At 40.0% G+C, this 23,612-nt stretch overlaps 2 protein-coding genes across 2 annotated transcripts; both read right to left on the reverse strand.

The window, feature by feature from the left end:
• Positions 1 to 5,368: 5,368 nt before the first annotated feature.
• On the reverse strand, positions 5,369 to 13,714 carry LOC123507626 (sesquipedalian-1-like). The gene is made up of 6 exons (XM_045260653.1): positions 13,547 to 13,714; positions 12,551 to 12,693; positions 10,983 to 11,100; positions 9,931 to 10,119; positions 7,356 to 7,450; positions 5,369 to 7,220 (listed from the first exon to the last, which is right to left on the reverse strand). Exons 2-6 carry the CDS (start codon positions 12,635 to 12,637, stop codon positions 6,891 to 6,893), a joined length of 819 nt encoding a protein of 272 aa, XP_045116588.1. The 5' UTR covers positions 12,638 to 12,693; positions 13,547 to 13,714; the 3' UTR covers positions 5,369 to 6,890.
• Positions 13,715 to 19,180: 5,466 nt separating this feature from the next.
• LOC123507627 (signal recognition particle receptor subunit beta-like) lies at positions 19,181 to 23,571 on the reverse strand. Its single transcript, XM_045260655.1, has 5 exons — positions 23,354 to 23,571; positions 22,480 to 22,646; positions 21,634 to 21,773; positions 20,841 to 20,972; positions 19,181 to 20,492 (listed from the first exon to the last, which is right to left on the reverse strand). The coding sequence occupies exons 1-5, from the start codon at positions 23,487 to 23,489 to the stop codon at positions 20,294 to 20,296; spliced, it is 774 nt and encodes a 257-aa protein (XP_045116590.1). The 5' UTR covers positions 23,490 to 23,571; the 3' UTR covers positions 19,181 to 20,293.
• Between the last annotated feature and the right edge of the window lie 41 nt (positions 23,572 to 23,612).

Here is a 23,612-nt window from a genome sequence, read left to right on the forward strand (position 1 = left end):
CATATTCCGAATTCCGTATGCTACATCTCTCTCTCTCTCTCTCTCTCTCTCTCTCTCTCCTGCAGTTTGCATTTATATCTTTTGTGGGGTTCAGTCATCTAATTCACTATTTCATTAGATCACCAGCAGGTTCCTTTCTGTGGCTCTCCTTCCCCCTTCCCCTTGACCGCCACTGGAATTTCCTGTTTTTCATATTCATCAGTTGTCTCAAGACTCAATGGTACTTTACAGAATATAGAGCGTTAGCTACTAATGCTGAATGGTTCACTGCGACACAACATATTTTGAGTTACCTTCAAAATCTTAAATATGGTGATAATATCTTGTCTATATTGATACTTCATGATACTAAAGATTTGTAAACACTGAACAATGAACATACATTAGTTATTATAGATAGTTGTGCTTCCAAAAGGCATGCAAGCTTTCAGCCTGATCAGAATATAGGTATCATATATTCCATATTATGAATTTTATGACAACATTTTCTTTTTGTATTCGTATTTAATTTTCCTGAAGACTTAATGTGACACTAGAAATACACTAGATATCACAAGGAAGAGATTTTGCACTTCCGACAGACGGTATATACGCACGGTCCAGGGTATATATATATATACGTCCGTGATATAAACACGGATACACGGATTCTTGAGACTCTTGTGAAGTGTCAAAAGAGGTTCAACAAATATAAAGCCATCTATCTCATAGTACACACTGCATGATAGTTTACTTTGTCCCGCTTCACTATCTCTGATTCATGCAGGTGTAAGTAAAGTGTTCTGGAATCTGCTGGTTGTTTTCACCTAGTCTCATGCAGGCCATTTCTGAAATGCTTCAACGCAGCACACCCACGTTTCAAAGGCTGTATAGTAACATATGTTTTCAATTAAGGGTGTTTTTTATGGTTCTAGTGACAGATTAACAAGATTTCTGCATAGCTGTATACCGTAACAGGAGAAACTTCACTCGGCGGCCTTGGAGAAATAGTCGTAGTGAGAGAGCAAGGCGTTTCTCTATAATCAATAAAGAGGGGACAGTAAGAAAACAGTTGTAGTTTGTCATCGATCCCTTCGTGAATTATGAACTAATACATCAATATTACCATCGATGGTGTACTTGGACTAAATTTACTGTGAAATTACGTCATTATTAATTTCTCACACAAGGTCAAGAATATAGCCTAACTCGTATTTTTTTCTTTTATTGTTGGGATTTCCAATGTATTGCTATAATTCTACAAATAGTTTTTACATGTATTTAGAATCAACAACGGCGAAAAAAAATATATTCTTGAAAGCCTATAAATTGAGAGAACGTGGCATTTGAAAAAGCTCCTGCGAGAAAAAAATGTCTTTCTTGGTATGGAAACACGCTGAAACACTTCTACGCCGTACCTTCATTCACTGATTCCAAAAGTCTCTGCATGTAGTACCACAGGTTTCTGATGGTATTTTCCGGTCCTAAGAACAAATTATCAAGATTTCTGCATTACTAACAGGAGAAATGCCCTTGAAAAACCGGCGAATCATCCGACATCTGTGTGGCCTTGGAAAATAGTCATAGGTGAGAGAGCGAAGCATTTCAGAACACGAGTAGAAATTATATTCAAAGAAACAAACAAAAACTTACGCAGCTTCACTCAGAGGACTTTTGCATCGCTAAAATACTACGCCAGTCGACCTTTAGTAGCTGCGTGCCATTTATGCAAGTTATCAGCAGCGGCCACTGGATCGACTAGACATTTGCATCATAGCTTTCACTTTCATCGCCGTCTACTCTTGTCTGCCCCGCCCCCTTCACCTCCCGCCGCGCTCACTCCCCGACAGACTTTATTAATGTCGTACGTAGTTCTTAATCTAGACGTTGAGAGAGTAAAAGAAAAGAAAAAAGACACTTTGAATGCAGTCATTTTTTTTCTTCTTACTTTTCAGGTGTTGAGAATGAGTACAGAGAAAGCAGACACCAAGAACTCATCAATAATGCGCCCTCAGTTCTTGTTCCGTCGAGAGTGAGAAAAGAAACAGCAGACCGCCAGCCCTCATCAGTATTGCACTTTGTTCTTACCCGGACGTTGAGAGAGTGAAAGGAGTGAAGAAGCAGTAGACCAAACACTCATCAGTACCGTAATATTATGTGATCATGTGATATGGAAAAGGGTTTATAAATGTGATGCACCACTTAATTCCTTTTGTGATGAGATGATTCATTTGTAACATCTGTGGTAATTATGCACACACACAAAAATACAGTAATTATAAAATAAAAAGACAATGATTATTTAAATAGATTAATGTGATTAATGAATAAATAGATAAATAAATAAAAGATAAAGGCAAATAAACATACAAGTGATATATCAAAAATATAATTAACATTGAAATAAAAAAATGACTAAAAGAATAAACAAATAAATACGTATGTAAATAAATAAAATAAAGAAGGAAAAAAGAGGCACTTATTCTTCAACCTTGATACATTACTCGATTTTTGGTTTTAATTTTCTTATATATATATATATATATATATATATATATATATATATATATATATATAAATACATATTCATTTCATGGAAATTTATCGAGTAAAAGTAAATAAACAATGAAAAATAGAAAATCATCACTTTGCAAATTTGTAAATAGGCACTTCAAAGTACATCCCCCACTCCCCCAACACACACACATGGCTTCAGTAACACACCAACATCTGCAGTAGACCTTTATTTAAAAATGATAGAAAGACAATATACGTACAGACACAAATGCAAATAGTACGGCAAGTCTTTCTCCCCGGCAAGTCCCTGTCACCTCCAGAATCAACTTAAGACAGATGGGACCACTTGTAAACCAAAGATGGGATGCACACTACTCATCTTACACTCCATTCCTGCTACACTCAGACACCATTCAGTCACTTCCTACTGCTGTTTTATCAATGTGTTACAACCTTCAACACTAACATACCAATGATTACATTTTCTAGTTACTGCAGAAAATAAACAATGTGGAATCTGAGGCCTTTGTTTTCATTATCGCCATGTTAAAGACTTCCAAGCCACAAAAATGCCTGTCAAATTGTGGGTAGTAAGGCTTTTGGTTATGAACATTACCAAAGAGCTGTCAAAATAAACATCATGGAATTTGAGAAGTTAAAGATTTCCAGACCACACAAATAATGATCAGGAAATTGTGGGTAATACTATTTTGTAAGGCTTTTGGTCAAGAACATTACCAAACAACTGTGAAAATAAACATTGTGGACTCAGATCCTTGTTTTAATTTTTGCCAGGTTGACCAACAAAATAATGAATGTAAAATTGTATGCAATGGCAGTTGATATGGCTTTTGATTAGGAATATGACCAAACAACAGTAAAAATAAACATCATAGAATATGAGATATTTGTTTTCATCATTGCCAAGTTGAAGATTTCCAGATCACAAGAATAATGACTGTGATATTGTTGGTAATGCCAGAACATTACCAAACAATTGTGAAATTGGGCATCAGTCATAGTTAATGCACATTGACCACTCCAATTACACTGAAGCAAGTGACCAAAAGATGTTTAAAGTGCTATTAATGCTGTCAGTCCTCCACTCACCCTCAATAACAGTTATCCCAAAGGTATCCAAGTGATTGTTTGTAATATAGTCATTTTGCTTTGCTTGAGTATGGTCAAAGAAAAATCATGGTTCATATTGTAAGATTCTTAGACAAAATTCAAAAAGGCCAAGTTCTGAGGGGTGTTCTGTCCAATAATAATGAAGGATTGATATTAAAGTATCACTAAAATTATGACAACACTCTTGGAAACCTTAATATCTTCCACTTGATTCAATTAAATATAAAAGATACAACATGTGAGTGTCCAAGTATGCCAAAGATTAAATATAGGACATAATGTTTGAGTGTGGCAGGGATAGAATGAGCAAAATGATGAGGTGCATTCTGACCAAGACCTCCTCAAATGTGATCTTCCATGAGGTAAAGATAAGGTAGAATTGTAAGAAGCATAATAACAGAAAGTCAGAATTGCATAATTTTAAATAGTAGGTGAAATTGTTGATGATAGAATTATAACTAGAATTACTTCTTGAATTTTCTTACACTTATAGGAGCAAAATACCACTTAAAATACAAATATCTTTGGCACCAAAACACAGCAGCCACACATCAACAGGGAGAGAGGGGAAGGTTGAGTGAATGAAAAAGTAAGAATGTGAGAGTATTACTTCATCATCTATTAATATATTGTGGATGAAAATAATAACAATGAAAATAATAAAACAGAATAAATGAATGAACTAATAAAATCATATAGAAGTAAAATAAAACATCAACAAAGAAAAAAGGAAAATTGGTCTGATGTACAAATGAGAACATAAGAGTATTACTTCAGCATCATGTCAGGGGGTTAAAAACTGTGCTCCAAAAATTACTACACTAACTCAATTTTTTTTTTCCTGATATATATATAATTGATTGTATGAATTTGATGGCAGAATCATCTTAATTAATGTGAGAGATAGGTTCACTACTAATGATGATGCAAACAGAAGACATAGTGGGTTAACTGATGATAATGATGATGATATAACCAGAAGACAAAGAATAACACATCTTCACATAGCATCACAATGAAAGGAAATTACAAAACATACACCAGAAAAGAGAGAGAGATGAATAACTTACAAAATATATGAAAAACCTTAAGGGGCTATCACACTGGCCTATGATATGCGGAACGCGGGCCATGGTTCTTGGTACGAAACCAGGAACACTATCACACACAAGCTGCCCGTGTTCTTGTTATGCTAGGCAAACTGCCCACTAACCAAGACAAAGCCTAATCAAAATAAACCAGAACAAAACCATGCCGCTTATACCTCAGCCTGTGCTTTGTCCAGGAACTGCATTTGCACTTCCTCTTGTTGAAGAAAAGTAAGTAAAAAAAACTAGAGAAAAGCTGAGACGTGCGCAATGGCAACTTTACAGTCAGAGGTGGTTGCCATGAGCCCAAACTATCGACATGATATATATATATATATATATATATATATATATATATATATATATATATATATATATATATATATATATATATATATATATATATATATATATATATATATATATATATATATATATATATATATATATATATATATATATATATATATTTTACCTTTCTAAATTGATGAAATATTATTTAATATTCCAATATGAAAAATTTAGTCACATTCTTTTTAATTCAAATGAAAAGTTTTTATTACATATATCATGTTTACTTTCCATTGGGATAGCATACGGAGAACCGGGATGGATATGAAGCCATCCCAACTTGGTTCCGCTAATCCCGGGCAAGTTCCAGCTATCTAGAGCGGATGTTCCTGGTTCCCCGTATCATAGGCCAGTGTGATAGGGCCTTTAGGAGTAGGAAGGCAAGAACTACAGAATTTTGACTACAAGTAAAGAGGCAATTATGATGATGGCCTGGAAGAGACACACAATTAGGGGGGAAAAAAATAAAACAGGAAAAAAATATGGAAAACACTGGATGCCAATTTCTCCCTACAAAAAGTAACACTGGAAATAGGAAAAAAGTAAAATTGTTTTTAAAATCTTCTCTTTCAATATCAATATTCTCTCTCTCTCTCTCTCTCTCTCTCTCTCACACATGACTACCACCTATCATTCAACAATTAAATATACAATTAAAGACAAACCTAGTGACACAATTATTTAGCAAAAGTAGCATTATTTGTAGTAACCTTTCTGTGCATAGTAGTAAACATCTCAAAAAATGTGCATGGAGACATTAGATAATAAACTTGCAGGCATGACCACAGTGACTGGATAACCTCACTACTACAACAGTGTATCTTTTTAAATGCATAATTCACAGCCTCTCATTCTCCTGTGACATTCATACACGCATACACATACAGGCATGCAGACTAACATATGAATAAATCTCAGATACATTATGACCAAATAATGATAAAATAGCAATGGGCCTTTCTATCAATTCAGATCTAAGAACCCACCTAAAAAAAAAATAAATAAATAAGGAATAATTAGTAAATATCTGAGGCTGCATACGATCTGAACTGAACGCTGCCAGTCAGTCACACAACAGCCACAATACACTCAAGGTCTCCAGCACAGCAGCCAACCACTCCACTCATCAGCCAACACTCTCCACCCACACACATGGCTTGGCTGTATATATAAATTAATCTCAGGCCAAAACTCACAGATCCACAAGCCTGATATTTGTAAAAAGACAGATTGGCCAAAAGAATTCAAATGCTACTTCAAATGCTACACACACATACACACACACTTATTCATGAGTTTTATGAATTAATGTCACATACTCATAGAGACACAAAGGTCAATAGAATGAAATTAAATACTGCCTGAAATGCTACATACACACTCACAAACATGCATGAGTGACCCACTAAATAAATATCCCAGAAATTCATATTTTTAACTCTTTCACTGCAAAATGCAACACTTCACAGCACAAAAAGCAATGTGCAAATGTGTCTCCAAGAAAAAAGGGAGAAGAAAAGAACAGATTTGGCAGTTTCCAACAGGTATAATGTTTAGAGAATGCCATAGAACAAGAAATGTCTTAGAATTATGTAGGATTAAAGCAAGATGTGACAAAAAGAAGTGAAGGGATTATGCAAAGTAAAGAAAATGTAAAGAATGAGAAATTCAACTTTTGAAGTTTTCAGTGCATATAATCTTTGGAGGTGGCTACAGAAGTAAAAAGAAATGAGAATGGCAGATAAAGAAAAGAAGTGGTAAATGCCAATGAAAGAGTTAAGTTAAGTGAAGCAGATATGAAGAAAGAGTAGCTCAATCTCCAGGTCAGATATCCACCAGATTCATCACTAGCACCGGAGAGGTTGCCTTCTCCTGCCCCTGAGACTTGTAGGCGTTCCCTGCTCCCTCCTGCTGGGCCTTGCGTTGCAGGTACAGCTCCTTGTCCCTGAGGATGGGCACACCGTACTCAGAGTGGATCTGTGCGAAGGTGCGTCGGTTCACCAGGATGTGGGCCACAGAAGGGGGTGGTGGTGCAGTCCGGTGAGGCATCGCTCCGATCGCTGAGCTGAGGTACTGGCTCACCCCCCCGCCAGACACTGTGTTGGCCCTCATGCGCATGGCCAGGGTGGGGTCCAGGGTGACCTCGTTGGAGCTCTGGGGAGGGAGAGAGGTGTGAAGGTGTCTGTCCCGAGGGTGCAGCGTATAATGCTAAGGGTGTGGGTGGCCTCGGGTGGGGCGACAACTGCTCCCCGGACCCCCGCGGGCACTCAGGCCTGCGCGTTACTGTACCTGTGTCCTATTGAAGGGATTCTGCCGCTGTCTGTGGGGAGCCTTTGGGGGTTGGCCCTCCTCGCCTCCTCCTCCCTTACCTTGACTCTCTGTATCTGCAAGTTCACACAGCTCTGTAAATATTCATGCCTCACACCAGTCTCTAGGCTCACCTATGCCTCGTGCGCTTCTATGTGTCTATGGCAAGTATGGCACAAGATGACTGACCATTAATATGCAGAGGCTCACTTTGATACACATGATATGCAAGCATTTCATATATTCATTACTTAACACTTGACTTATCTTACTCCAGGTGATATTAATAGTCATTCTCCAGTCAACAAACAGAGGTCTGCTTATCTCACTTCAAACCTTGAGTTGATAGTAAGCCTGGAGGTGACAGTAATACTTATCTATGACATTACATCACTGCTACTGTCTTCCCACACTATGAGTAGTGCAGTGCACGCACACACACACACACACACACACACACACACACACACACACACACACACGTCACCACCAAAGAAAAATCAAATACGAAAAATATAAAAGTAAAAACACAGACACACACACTTGTCACCACCAAGGAAAAGTAAATAAAAATAGGAAAATACAAACTCTTAAACACCCACCCACCCACACACACACACACACACACACACACACACACACACATATGATCTAGAATTACATATTTATGAAGGTAGTTAATATACACTTCCTAAATGAAAGAAAAGCAAATATAGACAAAAACATACAAGCTCTCAACACAAACACACACACACACACGGTCTATAAGCTCTGAGCTTGCTCCGTAATGGGGAAGACTGGCTGGGTGACCAGTAGGCGACTGAGGTGAATTACACACACACACACACACACACACACACACACACACACACACACACACACACACACACACACACACACACACACACACATTACCAAGGGAATTCATCTAACTATATTTCTAACTCATCTCCATTCTTGAGATTTATAACTTGACAACTGTGCAAAAAAGAAAAAAAATAAATATATAAACAAAAAAGTAAATGAACAAGTAAACACAAAAACATAAGCTGTCACAACACACACTCACAGTCTAGGAATATCTATCTTGTGACTCCTTCCTGCTCGTGATATCTCCTACAACTGTGACAGGCTGTGACAGGAGTGTAAAGTATTCAGAAGTTTTTATTATTATTTTTTTCTTATGAAAGCGGAGAAATCTGGCCATGGGCAACAAAAATGATTAAACAAAAAAGCCCACTTAGATGCCAGTCCCTGAGCACACCCAAGAGAGTTAGCCAAAATAATGGGATAAATGTCTTGAAACCTTCCTTTTAAACGAGTTCAGGTCATGGAGAGAAGTGATCATGAAGGAGACGAGGGAGCTGAAAGGTGACATGAGGAAAAATTTAATACTACTGGATGCTTGGAAAGAGTGAAGATGTATGCTTTTTGTGTGTGTATGTTTCTTTGGAGTTATCATCATATTTGGATTAGCTTACAAAGAGAGAGAAAGAGAGGGAACTAAACACACCTCAAATTTCAAGAATGAGATGAAAATTAATAAAATACAAATAAACAAAGACATATGCATAAAGAACACTGATCTTAAATACACAATATACACAAAAAAACAACAAATAAATGAATAAATAAAAATTAAACAGAAAAAAAAAAAAAAAAAAAAAAAAAAAAAAAAAAAAATCTTTACTTATTTATCCTCCAGAAACACAAAAAACAATCAAGAAAAACCAAGCAAAGGAGGAATAAACAGATAAATACAAAATGAGTAAAGAAAACCCAAACAGTTATTGAATCCCTGCTGCTGAAACACACAACACAAGCCAAGGAACACAACAAACCAAGCCATCATCCAAAGAAGAAATATGTAAGCGAGTCTCGTCTTCAGATAATGCAACACACACCACTTGGGTTTTTAAAAAGTATTAGAATTGTGTATCAAAAGTGTAGTGAGAAACATTAAAGGCTTACTGAAGAACAAATACACAAAAGAAGACCAAAATAAGATAAAATAAATTGTTCACCAACTAAATAACTGAACCTATACAAATGATCGTGTCAAAATTGTGCATTAAGAGGAAAAACACACCAAGTCACACGAGGAAAACAAACCAAGTCATCACACACATAAACTGTCATTTAATCCCTCCTGCTAAAACACACAACACAAGCCAAGGAGCACAACAAACCAAGCCATCATCCACAGAAAACAAACTGTCATAACACACATAAAAAAAACACATCCTTTCACTCCTAAAAATGCAAGAAACAAACCAACTCATGCACACACACATAAACTCACCTCACACACATACCAGAAGCTTCAATCATCACAAACTCATCACAAAGCTTCAAATTCCACACAGATTAGCACTCACCAAACCTCATCAAATAAAAGAACCTACTTCCTCTCACACTAACACTCATGACAACCTCTTCAAACAAAACAACCTTCAAATCCCTCACAAAACCCATCACACACAACAAAAACCTCACAATCCTCACACACTCATCACACACAACACAGCCTCTCATCTTCTCTCATCCCAATGCTAACCGTTCAGCTCATCCAACTGTTTCTGCAGCTCGGCAACCATCAGCTTCAAGTAGTCATAGGAGGCACGAGCCAGGGCCTTCATCCACACCTCCAGGGATTCCTGCGAGTCTGCCGCCAGCACATACACTCGCCCGCCGCCCCCATGGAACACCAGCTTGAATGTGAACTGGTCCTCACACTCTGCCAGTTCTGCCAGTCAGTTGATTAGGGTTTCAGGTCTCTGCTAGTGTTTGTCTTTGTGTTTGGTTAGTTGAGAATGTGCAAAACAGGGAGGGAGAGATGGATGAGGAGAGGGAGAGGGTATGGGAGGTGGGGAAGGGAAATGAAGGGAGAGAGAGAGAGAGAGAGAGAGAGAGAGAGAGAGAGAGAGAGAGAGAGAGAGAGAGAGAGAGAGAGAGAGAGAGAGAGAGAGAGAAATATTGCTGCAAAAAGGTCTTAAAATAGAGGCTAATTTTACATCTACATATATGTATCCTAATGGCTCTTTCTTGACAGTAATAATAATAACAACAATAATAATAATAATAATAATAATAATAATAATAATAATAATAACAACAATTCACCTATCTATCTATCTATCTATCTATCTACATAGGTACTAGGCAGGCAATCTCACACAGGATAGCTAAGCCAAAACGAAGCACCACACACTCAAACACACACATCATTGACACTTCAGCCCCTGGTGGAAAGGGACAGCACTACACAACAGGGCTTAGACATAACATAAGCTGGCCATGTGCATCCACACCAAGGCCAGGGTCAAGACAGTTAGCCAAAAGAAAGGGATAAATGTCTTGAAACCTTCTTCTTAGACAAGTTCAGGTTATAAGATGGAAATACAGAAGCAGGCAGGGAGTTACAGAGTTTACCAGTAAAAAGGGATGAACAATTGAGAGTACTGGTTAACTCTTGCATTAGAGAGGTGGACAAAATAAGATTAAGAGATGAAAGTACTGACAGCATACATTAGTTCACCGTTGACTCTATAAAATGAGACCACTAAATAACTATGCACAGTTCCACCCAAGCCCCATCTGAACACTGACCGATGGTGCAGCCCTCCAGGATTATGACACCAATGGGTTCCCGGTCACCCTTCTTCTCAAAGTAAAAGAGCAGGTTCCCCTTCAGCACAAACCATCTCCTCTGGAAGTTCTTGTTCACCTGAAGGAGGAAATGTTGGTCTCCTAATGTGCTTTTAAAATATAAAATAAACAAATATAACCCAAACAAAGACAATAATGCATATCATGAGGCCTAATGTACTTATGGAATACAAATAAGTAAGTAAAACCCAAACAAAAGCTGAATACAAATACTGTAGAAAGAAAATAATAATGCATGTCATGAGGAGGGGCAGAGAGACACTAGCCACAGCAGGAGTGGCCTTAAGGTGGCTTATGGTGCACCTGACTGAGGCTTGTCCTTCTTCCCCTGTCAGGTCCATTTTTATGCCCTGGTTATGTCCTCCTTTTATTCATAACTGATTGATTTCTCACTGTTATGTAATGGAGAATGTAGTAGTTCTTCATCTACTGATTACACAAATGTTCAGTGAGCATTTTGGTTAACCATTTGTGTTCACCTTGGCCAGCTTTACCCTCTTATATGAAAAAAATTCCTGGATTACTAAAAACACCTAATCTTTTCACCTGTTTTAATACAAGAGGTATAATTGAAGAAAATGTAATGCCACTGCAAAAATTAGGGTTTATATATTATTATTATTATTTTTTTTTTTTATGGCCTATAGCACCTGTACGCATACTTGGAAAGTATGCATCCACTTAGGCCCATATCACCACCCAAATGCATCTTTGGTGTAACCACCTAGACCTTGGGCATCATGGTGACATGTAGGTAACTTCAAATCACTTGCCAAATGGCAAAATTTCAAGGCAACATGTGGTGAGATTCAAACCTACATGTGGACGTCTGCCCAAGGGATCAACAGTGAAATTCATGAAAAAGAAATCAAGAAATAAATTTAAAAATAAATAAATAAATAAATAAATAAATAAATAAATATACATAAAATAAGTCTCCTATAAACTGACTTGAATTGGGCTTCAGATGAAAACATCAAGGTAATAGTGTGGTTCATTTCTCAGCACAACATAATACTATTTCATGTCAAGATGCACAGAATAGAATTATCAAAAGTGAAATTAAAGAAAAATATAAAAACCTCACATAAACAAACTTAAACTAAGGCCCATATGAAATCACTAAGGTAAGAAGCTGTGGTTAATTTCAAAGTACAACATAAGGCTACTTCATGTCAAGATCCACACAATGAAGTGATCAGCAATAAGATTAATAAAAAGGAATCTAAACTTCTCAAACTTAAACTAGGCCTTAGATGAAAACACAAAGCTTATTTCAATGTAACCATGAAACTCAACAAACTGTGATTCACCTCTCAATATAACATAAGGCTTTTTCAAGTTAAGATCTGCACAATGAAGATAACAACGGTGAAATCAATGAAAAAGAATATAAACTTCATTAACATATGCCTCAGATGAAAAATGCCACAGTTATTTCAATACAATCATCAAATTTACCACGCTCTGGTTTGTGAAGGGCATTGTTACAAGCACTCAGCACTCACCTCTCCCTTCTTGAGCAGGTACCCCTCCTTGTCAATGAGTGTCGGGGATACACTGTAAGCACACAAATTCTTCTCGTTGATCTTCATGTTTCCGGCCACACTGAAGCCCAAGGAATGTCTATCTTCTCTCTTCACTTCTAGACCTAAAGATCAGACATCACTTAATCAACATAAATATTCCTCTGGTACACTTTGGAACTCCCTTTCTTTATTCCTAACTTCCTGTGACCAGAATATATTTAAGAGGAAGGTTTCAAGAGAATTTATCCCTTTCTTTTGGCTATCTCTCTAGGACCTGCTCAGGAATTGGTATCCAAGTGGACCGTTTGTTTAATAGTTTTTGTTGCCCTTAACCAGATTTCCCCTCTTACACCAAAAGAAAAAAACTGAATTTAAATTAACATCAAGTGGTAAATTTGCAATAATGAAAAATACTGACTGGGAAAAGAGAAAGATCAAGAAAAAAAATAATGAGGGAATAATGTGCAGGAAAAGAAAGACATAAGGAAAAAGAAAAAATAAACAAGAGGGAAAAGAGGAAAACACATGGGGGAAAAGAAAGGAATTAGCAAGAATCAGGAAAAACACAAGAAGGTGACAAGCAGAAGATACTAGAAAGCACTGCCAACTCTCAAGGATATAACCATCAATTTTATTTTTTCCTTTTTGTTTGTCTTTGGGAAATCAATGGCCAGACTAGAGCTCACGTGAACAGCTGGACACAAGTGGCCCTAGACAACAACAACAACAATACAAGAAAGAAATCTATGGAAAAACAGCTGGGAAAGAAATGAATTATGAAGATAGAATCACTAATAAAAGAATAACAGAAGACGGGAGAAGGAAAAACTGATAAAGACCATTAAAGGGAACAAAATAAGCAAAAAAAAAAAAAACGAAAAACCAAATGAAAAACAGAAATGAAGACAAACTTGACAGAATGGCATGACAGCTCCCACCCCTTTATAAAAACGACTCCAGCCCGCCAGCACTCACCTACTGCCTTGTGTCACGTGGCGCTACTCATCACACACCTCCCACCCTCAACACTGTCCTCCAGCAGGTTCTCACGGGGCACACAGGGGCTAATCCACGGGGTAAACTAGGCGAAGTTATCATCCATGACGTGTTTACCTGCTATAGTGTTTACCTCCCTCATAGAAAACCGGTGCTGATGTATATTTTCTAAGGGGCACTGCTATATTATATTATTTGATTTTGTTTGATTCAATATATAATTTTGAAAAGGTTCGATAAGAGGCCAATCCCTAAAGAAAAGTGCCAAAAGTATTATTTAGTGTCGAAGTGTCTTGCATCTGCCAACCGTTTACCTAAGTAGTTTTCTTACTCTCGAATATCCTGATGGTTGGATAAGAGTGATGCGAGGCAAGAATTTCATCAAGATAAGAAATACGAGGCTTAATGACTTCACCTCCCTCCTTTTCTGTAAGAAATTTAGTGTTATACTAATACCAAAGTCAGGTTATATGGATCGAGATTTAGATTTATAATTATGTATAGCGCTGCATGATAGTTTTTATAAGAAATTTACTATAGTTAAACAAGACATGATCCCCATGTATGGAGATCACAGATTGTAGAGGATTTCGCTGCAGGACTTAGCCCTGTTAATGGGCCAAATATTTAAAATTAGTATATAATGTATTGTGTACTTGTAAGTGTATCTTTAAGTACTGATGACGAGGTCGCTGTGCGACTGATACAGGATAACCTAGATGGGTCTCTTTGTTATCCTATTATTTATGTTATGTTATGTTATGAGTTGACCTCTGGATTATAGCAAAGTACTCAACATATTACGTAGGACTGTGCGTGACTATCAGTAAAATCGTCTCCCTACTTTCCTACCTGGAATTCTAACTAAAGTTGATGTTTGTGCTACAAAGCTTCACATTCCTAACCCTTCCCCCCTACCCCGCTCCATCCGCTTAAAGTTAAGGATTAGGAGGTGACGACCTGTCGAATGGTAGCCCTTCTTTTAGTGAAGGGCTGCTCTCTCTCTCTCTCTCTCTCTCTCTCTCTCTCTCTCTCTCTCGATTTATCCGCCCTGCACGTTTGACGAACCAGCCTGTTCAGCTACTCTCAAGAGGCCAGCGGAAGGCTAGCTCAGTGTCGCGCCGTATCCTCGAACACTGTCCTCACCATTAACAAAACTGAGGTATGTGGCCTGTTCCCTTTGCGGGGCCTTTGTCTGTGTGCTGCCGTTCTGTGAGCCTCTGTAATTCAGTCAGTAGTGAAGAACTGTTGATAATGATTTATATTACGTTGCTTTCCCCTCACTCCCTTCCACAAGCTACCATTTAATATTCCGAATTTTTCTAAACAACCAATCCCAGCTGGGGGCGGGGTCTGTGCCTCCAAGTCGCCCATTTAGGACATTAACCATAGACTACTATGGCGAAGTATATATAGTAGGCTATGACCTAACCAAGCAGAAACGTAACCTAACCTAATGAAACACCTAACAAATTACACCGCTGTACTTAAAATTTCGAGTTTCTCCCACACTTCCGAGTACTAGTACACGCGTGCTAGCCAATTTTTCTGTTTATGATCAGGTCACCGACCCTTCTACATGATATGTGAGTTACGTGCTTGTATCTGTTGCGGCTGTGTTATAAAGATTTACCGAACTCTTAATTAAGCTGGGCTTGTATTTTCCTTGTGTCCCATCCCACTCCTTAATAACTATTATTTCATCTGAGTTCAACACTATTACGAATAGTGTAGTGAATTTTGAGTTCGTCAAGGCTTCCTATTCGCAGGATTTTGCTCACAGCTTGAAGCTACGCCAGTACTGCAGATCAGTCATTATGGCGCTCGGCAAAACTCCTTCATGTGCCTTCTCTCCCAGCTTGGAGCTACGCCAGTATTGCAGACCAATCATGATGGCGCTCGGCAAGGCTCCTTCATATGCCTTCTCACCCAGCTTGGAGCTACACCAGTGCTGCTGACCAATCACAGCGCTCCAGTCTTGTCTCTGTTTGCACAATTTGACAAGAAAATTTTTCTACGAAGCCGCCCAGTGTCAGAGGGGGTGAAAAAGAAAGACAGGTGAGCTCAATGGCTGAGCCAGTGACAACCCGCGATACAAGCATTGAGCTCAGCAGCGTTTCACGCGACATGGAGGACGACGAGAACAAAAAGGCCTGCTGTTTCTCCTGGTGGAAACGCCTTAGGCGTCTCTGCCGGAGAAACAGGCGACGAAACACCGCCAAACACCGAGAAATTAAGGGAGAAGATCCAGAAGAAGCACAAGCAGAGACCGAATACGCCAAGGAAATGAAGGAGATTGAAGTTAAAGAAAAATCAGCGCAAGAACATCAGGAAGTAGAACTGCGAGTAACACAGGAAGAAGGAGAGATGGATGAGGGCGCAGAGAAGGAACCAGAGACTGGTGAAGTGGAAGAGCGCTGCGAGGAGAAGGTGGAAGAAGTAATCCACCTGGAGAAGGAGAACGAGGAAGTTGTGAAAGAAGAAATGGGAAAGAAAAAAGTGGAAGTAATAATCCATTTAGAGAAGGACGATAGGAAGGAAGTAGCGAAGGAGCAGGGCTTGGTGGCGGCGGAAGAGAGCCTCGCTCAGGGCGTGGCTCCTGCAGCAGACGAGGAGGGCTGGACGGTGGTCCGCCACAAGAAGAGGCGGCCAAGGAGGAAAGAAGCGCCGTCTGCCGTGGCTGAGGCGAAGGCGTCCTCGGGGAGGCGCCGCGCCGCCAGGCCAAGGAGGCGGCCAGAAAGGCCCGGCGGGAAACGCAGCAGGCGGTGTCCAGCGTGCGCGCCTCGTGGCAGGAGAAGGTGACGGAGGCAGTGGTGCCAGTAGCGCCCCACATGCGGCGCCATATCGTGGGGCCGCGTGGCGCCATCCTCCGGGAACTGCTGCGAGAGTTTGACCGCGTGAAGGTGGCGGTCCCGCCGCCGCGAGACACCGCCACCCGCACCATCACGGTGCGCGGCCCGCCGCGGCAGGTGAATGGCGCCGTGGCGCGCGTGCAGGCTCGGTGGGGGTGTTGACTCGTGCGGTTAGGAAGAGCAGGAGGCTCACCGTAAAACACCTTCCACCCCGGCAAGGGGTGGTGGTCACCGGCTCTGTTTGCAAACACCCGGCAGCGGAGAGAGGTCGAGAGTTGGCGCCTACATCCTGAGTCACAGTGTCAGCTGGAAGCACTTCCATAACCACACTGGTATAGTGGCACTATGAGGGGTCTACCTGAGACAGAGACTCTGGCTGAGTCACGCTTGGCGGGGCCAATAGGAGGACAAAAATGAAAACACGAGCTAAGATGCAAAATAAAATAAAGCAAAATCTTATAATAGATAAAGCGAGCGCTCAACACCTAGCACCTAATAATTAAATAATTAAATAAGTAGCAAGACGGACTGCCCGTCATCTATCATCTTAAACTGTACTTCCACTTCCTACTTTTACACACTTCTTTCTCTCAAATTCTTCTTTCATCCAACTTTCCTATCCCCCCCCCAATTCCAATTCCAATTCCTGCTGCAGAACGCCGAGGTGGTAGAGGTGCAGGTGGAGGTGGCGCCCGAGCAGCGTCGCCACGTGGTGGGTCCCGGCGGCGCCACCGTAAGGAAACTCAAGCAGCAGTTTCCTGACATGTTAGTGGGCATCCCCGCCGCGGGCAACAAGACGGCGCACGTCGTGCGCCTGAAGGGCCCACGCCTCCAGGTGACCGGCGCCCAGGCCTTTCTACAGGCCTGCCTGGAGGCTGCCCACGCTGCCCATCACTCCGCCCGCCCTCACTCCCGTAGTGCAACCCGCCCAACTGCCCGCCGCCCCACCCGCCCGTGAGGCGCCTCATCCCAGACATTGTAATAAAGTAATCGTTTCGTTTTAAAGAAAGAGTGGCAAAGGAATAGAACAGACTCAGTAATCAGTGATCGGGTTGTCAGAAGAGTAATTGTAGAGCTTTAAAAAATCAGGCCGTGTAAAAGTGGTTAAGTAATAGAATAAACTCATTAATCAATGGTCAGATTGTAAAGTAATTGTAGAGCTTTAAAAGATCATAGTCCTCACGGCTTCTTGCAGCTTTATATTGAACAGTAAAGCATTCTCTAATCATCTCAACCGTTGAAAATCGTTTAAAGACTTTAAAAGAATTTCTAATTAACATATAACTAAAGTGAAGCGCTACAGGAAGAACAAAAAATAAATGACTAAAAGTATCCTATAATCGTCCAAAGTGTCTACGTAACATGTCATGGCCTGCCGGCCGGGCACTCCAGTGATGCTCTTCAGGTGGAAACACGTGCCCACCATTGCAATACACGTCCACCATCACTAATCCTCGCCGCATCTCCCTGTGAAGCCACTAAAGACACTCCATTGCCAAAGCAGGGTGGGGGAGAAGAGACGCTCTGTGTGTCAAACTATTTGAACCAGCTCGTAGTGGAGGTTCACCAACTGCGCCAGGTCAGCCTCGAAGTCTCCACCACCACCACCACCAGTGTCTGTGCTGTCTTCCTATATGGCTGAAATGGAAAAGCCTGGGGCTATAATGATTCACCACCTGGTCTGTGGTCATCATAGAGAACGGGAACGGGAGTGACTCTGCTAAATTACGTAAATAATTTGATTTAAAAATGACTTTTAGAAAAAACGAAGCCATGGTCCAATGCATGACATTTTATGACGTGATAAATAAAAAAATAATAATTTTCAAAATATCAAAATATCTCCAGCTCAACTGGTTTTTAAAATGTGTCTAAATTAATTACGTTAATAGTATAAAACATTTTCAACAATAACTATCGTAAAACGTCCTGGAAAGTCAAGCCATTTTCACTTGGCGGGTATTTTACCACATCTCACGGAGTCTGAGCTATCTTTTATGACATTCTACAGCGAGATAGACCGAGAAGCAGAAACGTGAGCAAATAAAGTAAAGTAAAATAAGACTTTTGTTCAAGAGCACCAAACACCATTTCAAAGTCCACATATTTCTCTCAATAGATTGATTTCACACTTAAAACAGAACAGGCCATTCTCTGATACCACAAAGGTTCACTTATAGCTTCAAATAAAAAAATATATATATATAAAAAAACTAAAAACGGGAAATTGAGATTTTTTACCCTTAAAAAGCCTTTAACATACGCCATTAAAACACCACTAAACGCTACATATTTACTCAATAAAGACATACTCATAACACCTGCAACACTACTGAAAACACTTGAGAAACACCCCAAATATATCTAAAAAGAAAAACCAACAGTATGCATCATAAATAAAGTTAATATCACAAGGGCCCACTTACCTAAATATTACACCTTGCCTCCTCCTATTCCGCTTCTATTTCTCATTTCTTCTTCATCCTCCTCCATTGTTTCTCCTTGGTCTTCCTTCTATTGCTTCCATCTACACGCCTGAGCTTAGAAACACATCAAAACACTTGACTCGTTTAAGGTTGGGGGATTAATTTTGTTCCTACACAGAGCATTAAAGCTTGGGGCAATTGCCTTATAAGTGAGTAGACATCCAAAATTATGAGAAAGCATGGTCTTGAAAAAAATTCCTCTCAATGTGAATAGAAAAGCAAGCACCATTTGCAAGTCAATTATTACTTTGTCACTTCTGTAAATAAAATAGATATCACACTTCCTTCATCCAGTTTATTTATCAAAAGCAAGATATCAACATACATTACAGAACACATTCAAGGCATCACACTCATGGCTGATGTTTCTGGGGACACCTGCCTGTCACACACACACACACACACACACACACACACACACACATGCTACATAGACCACCACCACCAGGCTTGTCATTGTCACAATAATTATACGCTTGGTAAATAACTGATTGCATACTTTGAAGATTTTCAATTACTTTCTGTGCAATATAAATCACAGTAATTCTGATAAATAACTGATTGTACACATGCTGTTTTTAAAAATCTTATTCCTCTAATTTTCTTCTTTCACATTAGCTTCAATTATTTCTAATGTCACTCTAGAGTTTAATAAATAGGTGGTCATTCTTTCAATATCAATATTTCTTTAATGTCACTAAAGTTATGTATTCAATAGATAACTTGATTGTACTTCTAACATTATGATTCTTTTCTACCTCATTCTGTACAATGATTTCACTTCAACTCCTTTGTGGTGGCCAGGAGGAACAAGTAACATGCACACTTGCCTAAACATTCCCAGCTTGATAGCGAGTCAGGCAACAGTAGACAGCACAGCTCTTGGCATGGCACACTCTTTTTCAGCCAGCAATATGAGTATGTTGAGGGTCATTATCTGGTAGTTCAATAACAAATTGTCACTGTGTGGTCAGCACATCTTTGAAATCATATAGTAGCACATACAAGCAGCACAGTAACTTGTATAGTTTTTATTTTCATCAGTTTTTTTTTCTAATTGTATAAGAGAACTCCAGGCCAAAGTTAAGATAAAAAGTATAACTGCTGCTTTCCAAATGCAAGTATAAAAAAATTATCGTCCGATATAAGTAGTCTTCATTTTCACCTTTCTCTTTTAAAAATATGGAAAATGCTGGCTAAGGCTACAAAAACTGGAAGAGATTGTTTAACCACTATTTCAAAAGTGAAGAGAGAGAGAGATCTAGTTATAAGGTACACAATTATCTGCCACATCACAGGCACTGGAAGGTCCAATAGTAAAGCCAACACCACAACCTTGACCATGATCTATCAATACAAGTCATCTTGGTACACCTTGAGAGCGTCCTTCAGGCCAGCTGCTGCAGCCAGGCGGTGACAGGACTCAGGTTGTCTCCATTCTTGGCCACAGCCTCCACAAACTCCACCTTGATTGGTCCCAGGTGGCTAAACTCAAAGTCCTGTCCCTGCTTGCCCAAGAAGCTGTTGTTGTTGCTGCCCTCACCCACGGACTGCAGCTGGCTTGCCTTGGTCACACGGAGCAGGTTGCTGGATGAAGAAAATAATAGAACAATAACATACTACATTCTAACTCTCTTGACCTTGTTTGGGGACAAGCATCTCAGTGGGCCTTTTTGTTTCATTGTTTTTGTTGCCCTTGGCCAGTCTCTCTCTCTCTCTCTCTCTGTCATGGATGTAGAGGTTACAATGAGAGGAAATCCTTAATGTATCATTGTTGGTAATCTATCTTGGCTATCACTACTTATTTTAGATACTGACTTGGTATATGGACAGATTTAAATGAACATAAACATTTCAAGCCTTAATGATAGACCATATAACTTGAAATTACAAGGAAAGACAACCTGCACAGCCTTCCAATATTGCCACACTTACATCTCCTTCTCCAGGGTCTTCTGTATCAAGGGAGCAGCTCTGGCCAGGGTGAGGTCCTGCTTGTTACACACCACCAGGATGCGTGACACCTTGGCCTGCACCACCCCATCACAGAGGACAGTGTACAGGAAGCTGCAATGGAGACAGTCATCACAACAAGTCCTAAAGTGTACTAAGCTATAAGGATGGTATGCACTGGGAAAAATACTTCAATATAGTGAACACAAGAGAATAAGGAGAGTCAGAAGCTACCAGATTTGTGTAGCAGACCTTGTTTGAAACATACCTACATATTTTACCTATTTTCACTATTATCTTTATCCATGAGAGAGAGAGAGAGAGAGAGAGAGAGAGAGAGAGAGAGAGAGAGAGAGAGAGAGAGAGAGAGAGAGAGAGAGAGAGAGAGAGAGAGAGAGAGAGAGAGAGAGAGAGAGAGAGAGAGAGAGTTTATTTGGGTGGGTTTCTTTCTAATGCCAAGTCTGTGTGTGTGTATGTCACCCAGCCAGTCTTCCCCATTACGGAGCGAGCTCAGAGCTCATAGACCGATCTTCGGGTAGGACTGAGACCACAACACACTCCACACACTGGGAAAGCGAGGCCACAACCCCTCGAGTTACATCCCGTACTTATTTACTGCTAGGTGAACAGAGGCTACACATTAAGAAGCTTGCCCATTTGCCTCGCTGCTGAGGGACTCGAACCCAACCCTATTGATTGTGAGTCGAGCGTGCTAACCACTACACTATGCGGTGTGTGTGTGTGTAATGCAATGGACCACTCTCTGTGGACTCACTCGGCAACATCCCTGACATCCTTCTGAATGGTGCCAGAGTCCACCACAAAGAGTATTCCTCGTGCCAGCTTCTTCACCTTCTCAAGCGCACCATAACGAATGCGCTCATGGCCAGGGACGTCATACAGCGTGAGTGACTTCTGTAGGCGATGCAGAGATGTGGTTATAGTGATTCATTAAGGCCACTGGCAGGGTGAATGACTTCTGTTGGTGGAGGAGTGATGGGGTTATAGTATAAGGCTACTGGCTGTCTGCAGAGTTTGGCTGCCATAAGGTGAGTGATTAAAGTACCTTACAACTTTGGTGAATAGTCTAATGAGAAATTACTGATCTACTCGGGGAGAAAAGGGTGAGAGGAAGAAGGAAGGTCTATGATACACATCAGAGGCAGCTTTAGCCAGTAACAGATGCCATGTAAAAAAAAAAAGGATGACCAATGTTACATTTGTTAGAAATTTAGGTAAGAAAACTACTTCAAGTAGGAAGCTGAGTGTACAGTGGTATGATGACAATTGTATACTGCTGGTTAAAGTTGAAAGGATATGATCTATTATATGAACTAATATAAAATACACTAATAATAACCCATTGATATTAGAAAGAGCAGTTAAGGTACATAAATAGACATCAATGAATAATGAATGAGATATGAAAGGGCTCTGAGTGAAAGCCCAGCATGCCAATTATCCCATTCTTTTGGCTCGCTCTCTTGACCCTGTTTGGTGACTCACATCGCAGTGGGCTATTTTGTTAAACCACTTTCATTGCCTTGACAAGTTTTCCCCTCTTATATATAAAAAAAAGAGAAAAGAAAAGAAAAATCAATAAATAAAAAGATGCTCTCACCTTCCCAGCAGTGTATGTGCCGGAGGACTCCTTGACTGAAGTGACGGACACCACATCCACGCCGTGACATAGCCGTGAGAACATCTGTGTCTTGCCGCTCTCACACAGCCCCAACAGCAGGATGCCACGCCCCCTGCTGGTGCCACGCAGCAGGCGCCACAGCAGGACTGGGAGGACACATCAAGCAGTCAGTGATACACTTCCATAAAGATATGAATAAATATAACTTCTGAAACAACAAATAAGGGCAAAAATTTACAAGTCCTTCCTTTACTAAATATTGCCATTTGTCCCCTTACACTTTGTAAGAAATGTTTAATTTGGTCTATTTTGGTTTCTCCCACCAACTAAACCAAGACAAACTTAATCTAAGCCAGCTCTATATCTGGCAATGTGTGTTGATTTTCAAAGGCATCAACACAAGTCAATAATAGTAGGCTCAGCAAAAACCTTCATAAACGTGGAGTACAATGAGTCTACTGATAAAGCCTCATAGTAAATATTAACCTAAATAAGATAATAGACGACAGATGGCATTGAAATCACAAACAGCTCAGGTTAGGTTAGGTTTAGAGTCATCCGTTGCACAGCTAAACATTATGTTTTTGTGGAGAAATATAGTCAGTGGCTGGAAATTAGTGGGGTAAGGCTGAATGTACCACCATAGACACTGAAATAATAGATTAAATTAGGAGGAAAGTAAGAAAAGCGTTTTTATGTGACCTACGTTAAGTTTGGACTTGAAAGAATAATATATTTTTAAATGAGAAATAGCCATCGTCTGAAAATATGTGATCTTGGCAGAATAGGTTAACCAAGATACAGACACACAAACAGAATAAAAAAAAACATGTAAATAAGAGAGGCGCCTTACAGAGTGTGATGAGTCCCACCACCACCGCCACCGCCACCTGCAGGTACAACATGTTCTCCTCAGTGAGCTCAGGCACCACGCTCCTGAACGTCTCCTTGAGGGATATCCTCTTCTTAGCCCGCACCTCGTCTGCCATGGCTCACAGAAAGGTAAATATGTTTCCTAGACCCAGCAGATTTCACACCACACTGACTGACTGCTGGCTGGCATAGCTCCAGGTTGCATTATGGTCGGATCCTTGCATCAATTTTTTTTATTA

This window comes from Portunus trituberculatus, chromosome 23 (assembly GCF_017591435.1).
Source record: "Portunus trituberculatus isolate SZX2019 chromosome 23, ASM1759143v1, whole genome shotgun sequence".
NCBI lineage: Eukaryota > Metazoa > Arthropoda > Malacostraca > Decapoda > Portunidae > Portunus > Portunus trituberculatus.

Coding starts and splice junctions, on each gene's coding strand:
- LOC123507626 (XM_045260653.1), bottom strand. CDS start 12,637: ATGAAGATCAACGAGAAGAATTTGTGTGCTTACAGTGTATCCCCGACA. Junction 10,120..10,982: donor CCTGGAGGGCTGCACCATCG/GTCAGTGTTCAG, acceptor ACTGACTGGCAG/AACTGGCAGAGTGTGAGGAC. Junction 7,451..9,930: donor ACAGTTGGATGAGCTGAACG/GTTAGCATTGGG, acceptor GTGAACTTGCAG/ATACAGAGAGTCAAGGTAAG.
- LOC123507627 (XM_045260655.1), bottom strand. CDS start 23,489: ATGGCAGACGAGGTGCGGGCTAAGAAGAGGATATCCCTCAAGGAGACG. Junction 22,647..23,353: donor GGTGGGACTCATCACACTCT/GTAAGGCGCCTC, acceptor GTGTCCTCCCAG/TCCTGCTGTGGCGCCTGCTG. Junction 21,774..22,479: donor GCACATACACTGCTGGGAAG/GTGAGAGCATCT, acceptor CATCGCCTACAG/AAGTCACTCACGCTGTATGA.